We start from the raw sequence: 13,479 nt of genomic DNA, 5'->3' as shown, positions 1-13,479 counted from the left end.
CCGCAATGCTTACTCCACGTTATTAACTCCCTTCAATTGATCGAAAAATACCTTAGAAAATTAATTTACGGACTACGGTTCGAGGTCCTAATTTGGAGCAGTCATGGTCGTTCCTCTCTTGTTCTTGCTTTCTCTCAACTTTTCTCTAAGTTTTTAAGTGTAAAAGAAGACCAAAATGAAATTCTTAGTCCTAACTTAGGGTTATATACACTTTCCTTGGGAGTGACACGTGTCAGCCCCTAAGGGTGCCATGTGTCCAACTCTTAGGGAACCATCTCATTCATGCAGCCACCTCACTGCTGCCACATGTCCTTGGTGGGGTCTACCTTAGCAGGTGCATCACCTACTCACGCCAAGTAGGTGCATCACCTACGTGAAGTAGGTACGTCACCTACTTGCTTCTTTTTGTAGGTTCGGAATCTAGGTTTTGCTCCTTTTTATTGGTTCGTAATCTCGTCTCACTTTAAGAACCTATGTAATCCTGGCTACTTAAGCTCGACATGTACTTAAGTAGCTTAATTAGGTAAGACATTCAAATTGGTAACTTACGCAAGTAAGTCGAGTTCCACGACTTGTTATTTGGCCTCCAACTCCTTTCAAACCCTTACGGAATTAGTCTATGCCAAAGATGGGGCATCACATCCTCCCTTCCTTAGAGTTGTTTGATAACGTGATAAATAGTATGGATCACATGGCACTTTTAAGAAGCTTAAGAAAATATTTCAAAGTACACAAGTATGGGGTATAACAATTACACTGCCTTAAGAAACATTTTTACGAAGGACAATATAATATCAAACATAATAAGTAAACAATAACTATTTTTATAATATTTATACTCAGTTAGATGATCAATTCTTCAGTCAATATTCATAAAATCTTCAACTTCCAAATGAGTAATATTTGATAGACCTTCAAAATCATCATCTTTATAAGCAAGATTTGCTTCAATATCTTCATATTTATTTGTGGGAGTTGCTTCATTATCATCATTTCAAAAATTCAAGTGCGCCTCTACATTATTATCTCTTCTTTTGAAAGAGGCTTGATAAAGTTTTACAAAATGTTTACGTGTCTAATGATCCTTCATACCACACTGGTGGCAAATAATAAATTTACCTCTGGAGGATTATTTTGAAGAACTTTATTGTTCTCATATTTATTTTCATCATGGTGACGATAATTGTTTCATCCTCTACCACGTCCTCGCCCACGTCCATGACTAAGACCACGATCGCGGCCACGATAATTATTTTTGTCTTGATTCAGACTGATTATGTGCTGCTACAACATTCACTTCAAGGAATGGAGCAGACCCGATGGAACGGGCTTCATGATTTTTCATTAGCAGAGTATTATTCTGCTCGGCCACAAATAGGCATGTAATTAATTCAGAATATTTCTTAAATCCATTTTCACGATATTGTTGTTGTAGCAATACATTTGAGGCGTGAAAAGTGGAAAGAGTTTTCTCAAGTAAGTCATCATCAGTGATAGTATCTCCACATAATTTTAATATGGAACTTACCTTGTCAATAACAGAATTATACTATGTCACAATTTTAAAATCTTGAAATCAAAGGTGTATCCAGTCATGTCGAGCTTTTGAAAACACCGTAAATTTTAGATGGTAATATCGATCCTTCAAATTAGTCCATAATTCAAAAGGGTCTTTCACAGTTAAATATTCAGTTTTTAATCCTTCATGAATATGATGACGGAGAAAAATTATGGCCTTTGCTTTATCTTGGTTAGATACTTTATTTTCTTGTTTAATAGTATCATCAAGACCTTTAGCGTCAAAGTGAATTTCAGCATCAAGGATCCATGACAAATAATTTTTTCCGATAATGTCAAGTGCCACAAACTCAAGTTTTGATAAATTTGGCATGATATAGAAATTAATTTAGAAATAACAAAGACAACTAAAATGAAATTTCTTCAGTTGATATACTTGATATAGAAGTTAATTTGTCTGGAGAATTAGAGTTTCGTGTTGATAACGTGTTATAAATAAACTAACTTAGCTAATTGATAAGAAGGAGTAATAGAAAGAGAGATAGTTTAGAGAAAATTGAGTATGTATTGGTGCCAAAACAGTGAGTTGTTCATTTACAGTAAAAATACTATTTACTATAGTGAAAGTGGGTCCCATAGACATCACTTTTGACTACTTTTTCAATAATTTTTCTATTATTTAAAATAATAAATATATACAAGATAACAAGAGTGGTGACTAAAAATATTTGATTCCTCTTGAATTTGATGTACAAAATGAATTGATTTAGCTTTTTATTTATAGAAGAAAGGAAGTTGTGGCAAGACTTTTCGAGAAGCAGCTGCAAGCCTTTTTGAGAAGCTGCTTGAGAACTACCTGCTTAAGTTAGTTGTCTGCTTGATTGGAAATTCAAGGAGTTATAGTAAGGCTTTTCAGAATGCTAATTACAAGTTGTTTGATTAAGCCACTCACAAGTTGTCTCTACTTGCTAATCGTTTGTTTAGCATCAAGAAAGACAACTTGCAAGTAGCTCAAACTAATAACATCTACTTCCACAATACAATAAACTTATATCATGACAATTTCTTTTCTCTCTTCTTTTGATATCTGAGAATACAGACTCGAAACACATGGAAATATATACCCTTACTATTACCCTCTTCTCAACATAGATATGGCAGCATTCCAACTATAACGTGTTTTTTTTTTTAACTTAAAATTATTACTACTAAATCCTAATTATGAGAGCAGAGATCCTATTACATTCTTGATAATAAAAAGTAAGTACTACTTTGCACTCACAACAGAAGGTTTGAAAACAGGAACAAGGGAGGACCAAAATGAAGTAACTACTACTTTGCACATACTACAGCTTGTTTGCAGGAAACATGGAAAATGACAAGGGCTTTTCACAAACTTCGGTTTAGAAGCGCGTTACATCACCATTGCACAAAACTGGTGAAGCACTAGTAGGTGATACAAGAGCACCGAGGCCTGCTGCCTTCCAAGGAGCTGATGATGCAGAAAGAGGTCTTGGTGAGAGGTTTGTCAGTTCCAAGGCCTGCTGCCTTAGTTCAACCGGGTAGTCAGCAATGCATCCAATTCTTGGACCTGCACCTGTTGACCATTTCAGGGAGAGTTGATGACCCAGTTGATATGACTTTGATGACTTCTTTGAATTAATCCTTTGCAGTATTGCAGTTTTTGGCACCTCTGCTCTCGGGCTCTCAAGACCACCCGAGAGTGTTCTCTTATAGCTACTTGCCTTTTCAGCTTGTGGACTTGTCACTAATTCTGAGGATGAGTCTTTTTCCTCGTCTTTCAGAAGATCAACTTGAGGGGATTCTGATATACTTGAAAGATCAGACACAGAGCGACCCTCAGATGACTGTCTCTCTTCATAGCTCTCATCATCATCTTTTGGCTTTTTTATCTGATAAACAGATACAAAATGACAAGTAATAACTCAATTCAGAATGGGATAACTAATCACAACCATTCACAAGTAAAATCAAATGCAGAGTAGACGATAAGGTAAGGAGAAGCGGCCGTTCATAATACTTGGGCCCAATAAGCATTGTCCCATTCCATCAAAGGGAAGCATTCATTAGATTAGATACCGTAGAATGGAACATTATAAGGAAAGAGGAAAAAACATTAAATTAGATCACATTAGCAGGAATGGTAAGAAAAGAGGAAATAAACCACGGTTACTGAGCATCTCAAACTGAAATGAACCAAGGCAATTATGTACTATCGGATGTTCAGAGTTATAGGGGATTAGGCATTCTCTCTTCTTTGGCGATCAATTTTTTTGGCCAAGTAGCCCCAGGGTAGGTGGTGACACCCTTGATGGGACGGCAGCCTCAAGTCTCACTAAGATTGTACTTTCTATTTATTTGGCATGGCCATTGTGCCTTTTCCTATATTAATTTCTAAATTTATAGAAATGATCAGATTAGATGGTGTTCCAGAACATAACAGTAAGAACGTAATCTGGAAGTACAAAAGACTCAGAAATCACTAACCTCGACCTCATCCAGGTTGACTCCATTTTCCTTCAGAAATGATAAAAAGCTGTCAAGTATATCATCAGTTGGCCGATAATGCCCGCTATATGCTGAAATAGACTGAAAAAAATAAAATGTCAGAGCACAGCACTGTGCAACCTAAGCAGTGACCGAGGTTTGACTGTCAAGCTACATGCTTATGATTCAGGTGGAATTATCCATTTTCTTTCTTACCTTTCATTTGCAAATAATACATCACAACAATAGGCTCAATATGAAACAAAAGGGATGACAATTTTCTCTTCATAGAGCTTTTAACTGGTAAAGTTGCTGCCATGTGACCAGGAGGTCACGGGTTCAAGCCTTGGAAACAGCCTCTGGCAGAAATGCAAGGCAAGGCTGCGTACAATAGACCCTTGTGGTCAGGCCCTTCCCCGGACCCCGCGCATAGCGGGAGCTTTAGTGCACCGGGCTGCCCTTTTTAGAGCTTTTAATTCTCTATATGCAAATTCAGAAATTTTGCAGAAGGGTGGTCTCTCATTGAACAACTTAAGTATATTAATGTGGAGCAGAAAGTGTTTTTCAGATCCGTAGACATAACTAATGTTTCATAAAGCTGAGATGGCAGATCTGCATTTAGATCTCTACATAGTTTCAAAGTCAGGCATATGCAATCTAAAGATAGTACAATGATGTAACAGATATTACCTTAAGTATCCCATCTTTTACCACTAGTCTTCCAGCAGCAAAAGTAGCTCCACCCGCAAGAAAGCTGGAATGATGAAATAGTCCTTTCTTCTTCTGCAAGACATTAGAATAACAAACCTTCCGTGTTAACAGAGGAAAAACAATTTGCAGGATAATCATCATTAAAGCATTTCTGTAGTAACTTTTACCACTCACCTCGCCAGCATAGAGTCTCTTTGAGGTGCTCATTACAAAAATCCATTTAGCCCCTGGCACCCCATTGGTTGTATCAAGATGATTTCCAGTTAGGTTATGAAGTATCTTCCCCTCAGCCACTACATACTCATAATGTTCTCTCTCTTGCTGATTATAGAAAGATAAAGGGAGCAATTAGGAGCATGGTGATATCAAACAATGCAACTAAGGAAATTATGTAGAATTTACACCTTCACTTAATAGACGAAGTATATACCCCCTTTTTAATTAAGGACAAAAAAAGTACATATGAGAACATGCAATAGAAGTAAAATTAATATTACATGGTATACGATAGAGCAAATCATACGGATCAGTAAAGAGAAACCAACATCAGTGCATAGATATGAGGAGCCATTTGTATACTGATGCTAAACATTATGATTTGAATTGCAATAAGAAACAAAAGAGTCAGCACATACGGGTCCAAGGTACTTGATACTTTGTTTCTGAAGCTTAGATCTGGGACATTCTTTAAGATCAACCTTTTTGCCATCTCCAAGATCCAACCTGCACATGTTTCAGAACATTAGTTACTCCTGACTATTTCTTACAAGTAACTTCATAAATCATGTTGCATTATGCATATAGTACAAAGACTACAGTAAAATTAAAACAGAACCCAACAATGCACAATGTTCTAGACTTCATACTGGAGTAGCACAAGATTAGTCAACTGCCCAAGCAGTAAATTAATGCCTCAACTTCCTGTACAGATTAGAACTGCAATACATGGAATAATCATTCATGTCCAAATACATTAGCATTTATGTTGATTTTATCTTATCGACAACACACGGTTCCACTAATTTTTTTAAAATTATTCCTATTATTAGGACTATATATCAAATTCTGTAGTGTTTCTCTTTTGTAATTATTTCTAGAACCTTATTCAACAAGTATAAAGGGTAAGCTACATAAACAATATATATTGATATTTTACTCCAAGAATTAGCACATTGCCCTTTGTCATACAGCGTTAGTCATGAACTCCAACATTAAAAAAAAAAGATTTTTTTTACAACAGTTCCTGAAAACCAGGAATAAAGCACAAAACTGCATTTTCAATCCAAAATTTATGGGATAGAGCTTCCATCGCATTCAGCTTTCTTACCAAAAGAAAAATGGCTGACCAGCATCAGATTTACACCATTCTTTATAGTACATGTGCAAGTTATGCCCATAACGGTGGCGTGGGTCAATCTACAGTTGCAACAAAACTAAGGTCAGACAAATACAAACATCAATGATGTTAATGGGGTACATTCAAATAAAGTAGCAGTGGGAAGTGACTCACCGCCTCAATCCAGTGCTGAAAAGCTAGTTTCTGGGCTTTTCCATCTCTGGACAATCCCTTACCAACCTGGTCAACACGTATATAGAATTAAACTTCAAAAGTTTTGACTAATTTGAGCTAAGAAAATTGCCAAAAATAAAAGAAAAAGTTGATTAGCTTTTTACATGAGGCAATGAAATGAGCTTAAAGGGATTTACGTAGTCGTAGTTGACCTTTTTACTGAGAAGTTGTTTGTTACTATTAGCTTTTTACATGCTGGTATTTTTCTCGCTACGCTAATCACAAACTTTATATTTCACAAACTTTTTTATTTGATTTTGTGTGCATCACTTTCTCACTGTCAATTTTTTTTTAAAGCATTTATTTTCTCTTCTTGTTGTGTATTTTTCTCTTTCTATAATTATACCAACTCCACTCTGTATAGAAAAAGACCCCCGTTTTGTTTTTTTGGGTGTCATGAACTGTTTATTGGGTCCATGACTCATGACTGTTTAGTGACTCAGCCAATATTTCAATTAAATCCAAATTTGACACCATTCAACCATTGATACCCCTAATGAATAGCTATAGAGCCATTTTGGATGGGAACAACTTAGAAACTTTTTTTTAGTTTATTGTGGTGTTTGTTAATGTTAATTTTAGTTAAGATTCTTAACTTTTTTTTTTAAGTGATTAAAATCATTTTCTTTGATCATGAAAATTATTTTTATATCCCTTGTATTTTAACTAAATTCTCAAATTACTCTTTTTATTCTTTTAACCTTAAAATTCACATTATTTTCCTCATTTCTTCAGTATAAGCACTTTTATCCAAACACTCAACTGCTTATTTATAAAAATAACTTTCAACATTTCAAAGTTCTAAAGCACTTGATATATAAAAATTATTTTTTTAAAGCTCATCCAAACGGGCTCATAGTATAACAAGAGTAAAGGTTGTTCCACGTTAAGTGTAGGCCATTACTGCACTCTTCTTCTTCTTTTGCTCTAACACTGAGAGTAAATTTATACTACCCCTGAACCAATCTTAACTGACCCACCTTACTTTTTAATCCGTCTCAAAAAGTTGTCACAGATGCGAAGAATTACCCCGTGTAAATTTATACTTTTTAATCGCATCACTGTGCTGTTCGGTTCATCTATCTACCAAAATTACAACAGATGCGAAGAATTACCCCGTGTTTTTGTATCCATTGAGATTTAAACATGAGTCCTATGACTCTCAACCACTTTATTAATCACTATGATTAAAAAAAAATTAAAATTTCTCCTTTACATAAAATGATTCATAGTTCTAAAATGGTCGATGAATGTTTTGAACCACACATTTGGGACGGATGGAGTAGTAAATAGTTTATGACAAAATTCAACTATTTAGGTTGAAGCAAAAATCGTCGCAACGGCGCCTGAACCCTTGAAGTTTAGCAATTTATATACTACTAATAGAAATTAAAATTGTGAGGCTACCTTGGAAGCATTTAAAGTGATGCGATTCCACCGTGAAATCGCTGTCTCCGGTTGGGGAACATTGAAGAAAGAAATCGTACTGTGATTCAATCGAGCATAATCTATGGCTTGCCACCTTCAAAATCATCATAAAATAAGAACATTAACAACAACAATGACAACACTAAAAATCCTAATTAAAGAGATAACAATTAACAAACCAGAGCTCTTCAGCAACCAAAGCAGAATCCGCTAACATGCGCCGGGTGCGGTAACTCCGGTAAACTTTCTGCACAGTCATTGCTGCTTTCTCATGACGTGTCGTCGACTTATCCGCCGGAAGTACATCTCCGGCAAATTCAGGCCACTGACTTTTCCGGCCATTAGCAACATTCGTGTGTAAAAAGGAGTTAATCGGAGACTGAGAGTTGAGATCAAAACAGGACGGAGCGTGGGTTTCGAATTCCATCGGAAAATGTAGAAAGTTGAAGTGAATGGACGCTTTTCTAGTGGTAAGTAGGAGTTATATATAGTGGCCGTGGTCACAGTTTCTAGGAATATGCCCAGAGCTACTTTTTGACAATTTTAAAAGACTCATGTACTATAAAATTTCGAAAATTGAATTATTGAATACTTTTTTTAAAATTTTTGGTAATTTGATATGATTTCGTGATTAAATTTTAGAATCATGATATTTGGATTTGAATTTGGATTTGATATGAGATAATAGTACTATTTGATATTCGATATTTTCTGAATATCAAATTATTTCTTAATGAAGGTCATATTTCAATACGTTCATTACTCATTAGTAGAGAAAATGACTAAAATGGTCCTTAATATATGAATAATATTTTATTTTGATCCTTAATATATTTCACTTGATTAAAATGGTCCTTAATGTATAGCAAATGTGTTTATTTTCTTGATGAGATGGTGGACCTACAAACCAAACAATGCTGTACATAAACTCATGTTGCAAGCCCTCCCTATATTTATTTGCTGGAATGTCTGGAAGAACAGGTGTGCAAGTAAATATGGAGGAAAGAAATCTAGTACTACTAGGGTGAAGTTCAATATAATCAAAGAAATATACATGCTTATTACCACAGTTTTTCCATATATCCAATGGCCACCAGCTTGGAAAGATCTAATTATTTGGATAGAAAACTGTAAGCATGACATAAAAGTAACCCAGGTTAAATGGCTCAAACCCCCCCCCTAACATAGTTAAACTTAACACTGATGGGAGTGCCATAGGCAACCCAGGAAAGATAGGAGCAGGAGGCATAGTAAGGGATCATAAGGGTAATTTGATATATGCTTTTGCCTCTCCTTTGGGAGTTGGAACAAATAATCAAGCGGAAGTGCAGGCAACCAGTGTTGGCATTAATTGGTGCATTCAACATGGTTATAATAGAGTAATATTGGAAGTAGATTCGGAACTTGTGATCAAGTGGCTGAATCTGGACATCAAACCACCCTGGAACATTCAAAACTACGTTAATGAACTCCAACAACTGGTCCAACTGCTAGAATACTTCCAATGCAAACATGTTTTTCGGGAAGCAAATTTTCCAGCTGATACATTATCTAAGTACAGCCATACACTTGATAATACACAACACTTCTACAACCTTCAACAACTTCCACAAGAAACCAAGGGCTACATAAAGCTAGACAAGATAGGAATGGCAAGCTTCAGGAGAAGAAGATTAAAAAGGATAAAACAACCTTCTTGAACATGTTTATCTTTAATTTTCCAACTTGGCTACGATTGGTGTTGCTGCAACTTTCCTTGGACCTACTTGGTACGACATGTCTAAAAAGAGCAAAGATGAAAAGAATTTCCCCAACCCATGCGAGATAGAAGGTTCGTATACTTGTTCTTGAATAGGACTAGTGTAGGTTACTTTCTTGTATTCTCGTGGAAGGGGAGAGTCTCCCTCATTTATGCTTTCTTAGTTGATTTGTACCGAGAGGAGTCCTCTCACAGGTTTAATGCTTTCTAGTTATAGTTAGTCTCTTTTTGTATCGGGGATGAGTTAGCCGACCTTAATAGGTTAGCCGACTTATGAACCACCATAGGATCGGAGGTAAGGTTTATGTCCCCCTCCTTGTATTTTATTTTGATTATTTATGTTAAGGCTTGGGGGTGCTGCTCAACCCCTGACTGTGCACGAGAGGTGGGAGCCTCGTGTAGGGTCTGTTCCCATAAAAAAAAAAAAATGTGTTTATTTTGATCCTTAATATATTTTACTTGATTGAAAAGGTTCTTAATATACAACAAAAAGTGTTCATTTTGGTCTTTTATTTTAAACTTAACAGATTTATAAAACAAGGTGATAAATTTAACAATGGAACCCATGTGGCTAACAAAATCCACCATTGTTGTCGTCTTTGTTAGCTCCAAAAGAAAGAACTCCATAAAATCTAATACCATTTTCTCTATTTTCTCCAACAAAATTTATCATTTTCTCATTCCTAAAATATTATTCCACTGACCTAATAAAAATTTATGTTTGAGACAGAGAAAATAATAAAAGTTGTTAAAAAAAGAAGAGACAATTATATTAGATTTCATGAATTTTTTCTTTGGAGCTAACTAAGAAGACAACAATGGTGGATTTTGTAAGTCACGTGGGGTCCACAACTAAATTTCACACTTTTGGGGGGATAAAATATGTTAGATTTAGGGTAAAGGATCAAAATGAACACATTTGTTATACATTAAGGACTATTTCAATCAAGCAAAATATACTAAGGACCAAAATAAACACATTTGTCATACATTAATGATCATTTCAATTAAGTAAAATATATCAAAGACCAAAATAAAGCATAACTCATACATTAAGGACCATTATTTTCTCCTCATTAGTACAAGTCCAAAGAGAAAGTTAAAGGTTAAACATAAGCAACCCAAATAAATATATATGTCTTGTGTCAATTTTTTTTTGATGTCTTCTTACTTATTGATCTTCTATTATATCGTGTCTTCACATAAAAAATAGAATTAATTAGAGCAATAGTATTAACTTTGTAATACAATCCGCTACAACTTCAATGCGGTACTGAATACCGTATCGAACTGAGTTTGATTTATTGGTTATCCAATTAACGAATCCAAATTTAAAAATTTGATATGTAGTATTGACTTTTAACTACCAATTATAGAATTGTCGAACCCAAAATTTAGAAATTCCGAACTCTGTTTTCACTTTTGTAATTTTTTTTCTCAAAATTTATCCTAAATTTTTTATTTTTATAAAAATGACCCCATTTAAATCATATTTCGTGTTTTTAGGATCTAAAAATAAATATTATTCGCAAAAATCATGATCAAACACAATTTGAACTTCAAAAAAATTTCACATAAAGTAATTTCTTTTTGTAATAGAGTAGCTCGTATATGATACTTAATCTATGATATTATGTGACTAACGATTATGAGATATTGCTCGTTTAGAGCACATTATTGTATGTTTCAAGTAAATTAATCAAGTTAGATAATTTTGCTAGTTTTTAAAAATTGAGAGTATAAATCATATTTAAAAAGTACATTCAAATTCTAAATAATGCACAAAGTATAGTTAAACAAGCTCCAACTTCAAAAAAATCAAAAACATTTAATTTTTATGGTCAAATGCCCACTAAATATCAACACCCTTTATTTGCTAAAAGAAATAATTATATTAGGGTTAAATATTCGATATTTTTCTATTCCAATTTATGTAGTGATATATATTTGATTAGACACAAAGTTTTTTTTTTAAAAAAAAATAGAAGTATTTGAAGCACGTCATAAGATTTATATGACTATATAAAAGCATGTCATAAAGATTTAAGTGATAAATTAAAAGTTAAAATATCTCAAATATAAAAAATCGTTTTAAGTGCACACAAAATGAACTAATAGTTCTTTTTGGTTCATAAATTGTATACTCGACTACAAATTAATTAAAATGTTCATATCAATTCAATTCAAATATAATACAGTGACAAAGTATACAGGTATCAGGGTTGATTTTAGGCCTGATTTTAAGTTTCATTTTCACTCATATTTTTTGTGTTTGTACTTATAATTAAAGTTGGTTTATAAATCTTAGCGATATTAATGCATAGGGAAAAAAACGTGAAAAATAGATCAAATGCACACATGAGAAGTATTAATCAACGCCTAAATAAATGGATAAATGTACGACTAAAAAGCAAAATAAAGATATTTTTCGTATAAAACAACAACATACCAAGTGAAATTTTTTGGTGAACTAGATCATTTGGCAATAAACATTTTTTTTAATTTCTATTCAAAATTAGTTTTGGAGTACAACTAATTTAGATTTAAATTGAAAAACAACACTTTAGGTGGAAATGTGTCCTATTAAAAATGGTTTTATTTTCATATTCGAATTCGGACTCTTTAGGTACTTATCGCCTCATCACAATTTTAATGATGTCATTAACATTATGGTTGTGTTTTATGAAGAAAGATACTTTCCATGAAAATTGGTTTCCGAAAAAATAAGTAGGGCTCTTACTTTATGTTATCATGTTTAATATGTAAGGACGAAATATTATTTTAAAAATATTTATATATAATTTAGACAATAATAGAGTGTGGGGTGGTGGCTATCGATGGTGGCTACGGAAGTTGCGTGAAGATAATATATGTTGAAGAGGGTGAATTGAATAAGAAAAGATAACTAATATAGAATATCACTTATGAAATTTATTTTCAATCCCTACGTATTTCTATAAGGAAAGTCAATTTTCCTTATTTTCAATAAATTTATATTTTTCTAAAATATATTTTTTAAAATTTACTTTTCCTACCAAACACACTCAAATTATTGTCAAAATTATTGTTGCTATATCCACACGTGCAAAGTACCTCATTTGTGAATTTGGAAAACCATGAAGAAAAAAACAAAAAAGGCCAGTTGTAATATCATTAGATTTAATTGACTCGTTTACCAACCACTTGCATCTACCCTTTCATCAAATTAGGATTATCTAGGGACACTAATTAACAAAATTATCTAAAATAAAAAACAAAACGAAACTAACTTGTTTCCGTTATAAATTAATTTTTATATTTAACTTCTTGAAAGACAAATTATTTAATTTGATCACCTTTTTAAAATATACTCCCTCCGACCTCCATTTTTTTTAAAATTATCATATTATTTTTTGAGAGTCAATTAACTAACTTTCAAAGTTAAATTAGATTACATTAATTCGATATTTTAAAATAAAACTTAGCTATTCAAAAATTATACAAAAATAACTATAAATTAATATGAAAAAAGCTGAAACATGTAATATTTTTGTAGAATTTTAAAATATTTAAATTTTAATTATATAATTCAAATTAACTTTGATAATTAATTGAGTTTGACTTTTGAAAAGCAAAACAAAACAATTAATTAACAACGGGCACTTGTTAGAGTTCTCACTACTATATCAAAAAGAGCTAGCAAGTTGTTTCTTGAGTTCCCCCGTTTTCCTTTTTTGCTTGCCTTACCAAACAAATTTTTCTTTATTTATTACAAACGAGGAAAATTAAGTGTATTATTCTTTACCAATTATATTTTGTGAAACAGGATTTGTTAATTATTTGTTTTGGCAAGCGTACGAAACGTACCATTGAATGATTTAATTATACATTTTAAAAAAAATAGTTGAATCATGTTACAATTTCGCGATAATTGAGTCATGTTATAAAATAACCATTGTTAGATGAACAATTGATACTGCTTCTGAGAAAGATGGTAGATATAACT

At 33.2% G+C, this 13,479-nt stretch overlaps 1 protein-coding gene across 1 annotated transcript; it reads right to left on the bottom strand.

Moving 5' to 3' along the window:
- Nucleotides 1-2,612: 2,612 nt before the first annotated feature.
- Nucleotides 2,613-8,255, bottom strand: LOC129876075 (IQ domain-containing protein IQM3-like). The gene is made up of 9 exons (XM_055951381.1): nt 7,915-8,255; nt 7,715-7,829; nt 6,248-6,313; nt 6,065-6,153; nt 5,373-5,460; nt 4,912-5,058; nt 4,717-4,809; nt 4,027-4,128; nt 2,613-3,431 (listed from the first exon to the last, which is right to left on the bottom strand). The coding sequence occupies exons 1-9, from the start codon at nt 8,160-8,162 to the stop codon at nt 2,922-2,924; spliced, it is 1,458 nt and encodes a 485-aa protein (XP_055807356.1). The 5' UTR covers nt 8,163-8,255; the 3' UTR covers nt 2,613-2,921.
- Nucleotides 8,256-13,479: the final 5,224 nt, after the last annotated feature.

Source organism: Solanum dulcamara, chromosome 12 (assembly GCF_947179165.1).
Source record: "Solanum dulcamara chromosome 12, daSolDulc1.2, whole genome shotgun sequence".
In the NCBI taxonomy this organism is placed as follows: Eukaryota; Viridiplantae; Streptophyta; class Magnoliopsida; order Solanales; family Solanaceae; genus Solanum; species Solanum dulcamara.
This window is presented reverse-complemented; position numbering and strand designations above follow the sequence as displayed.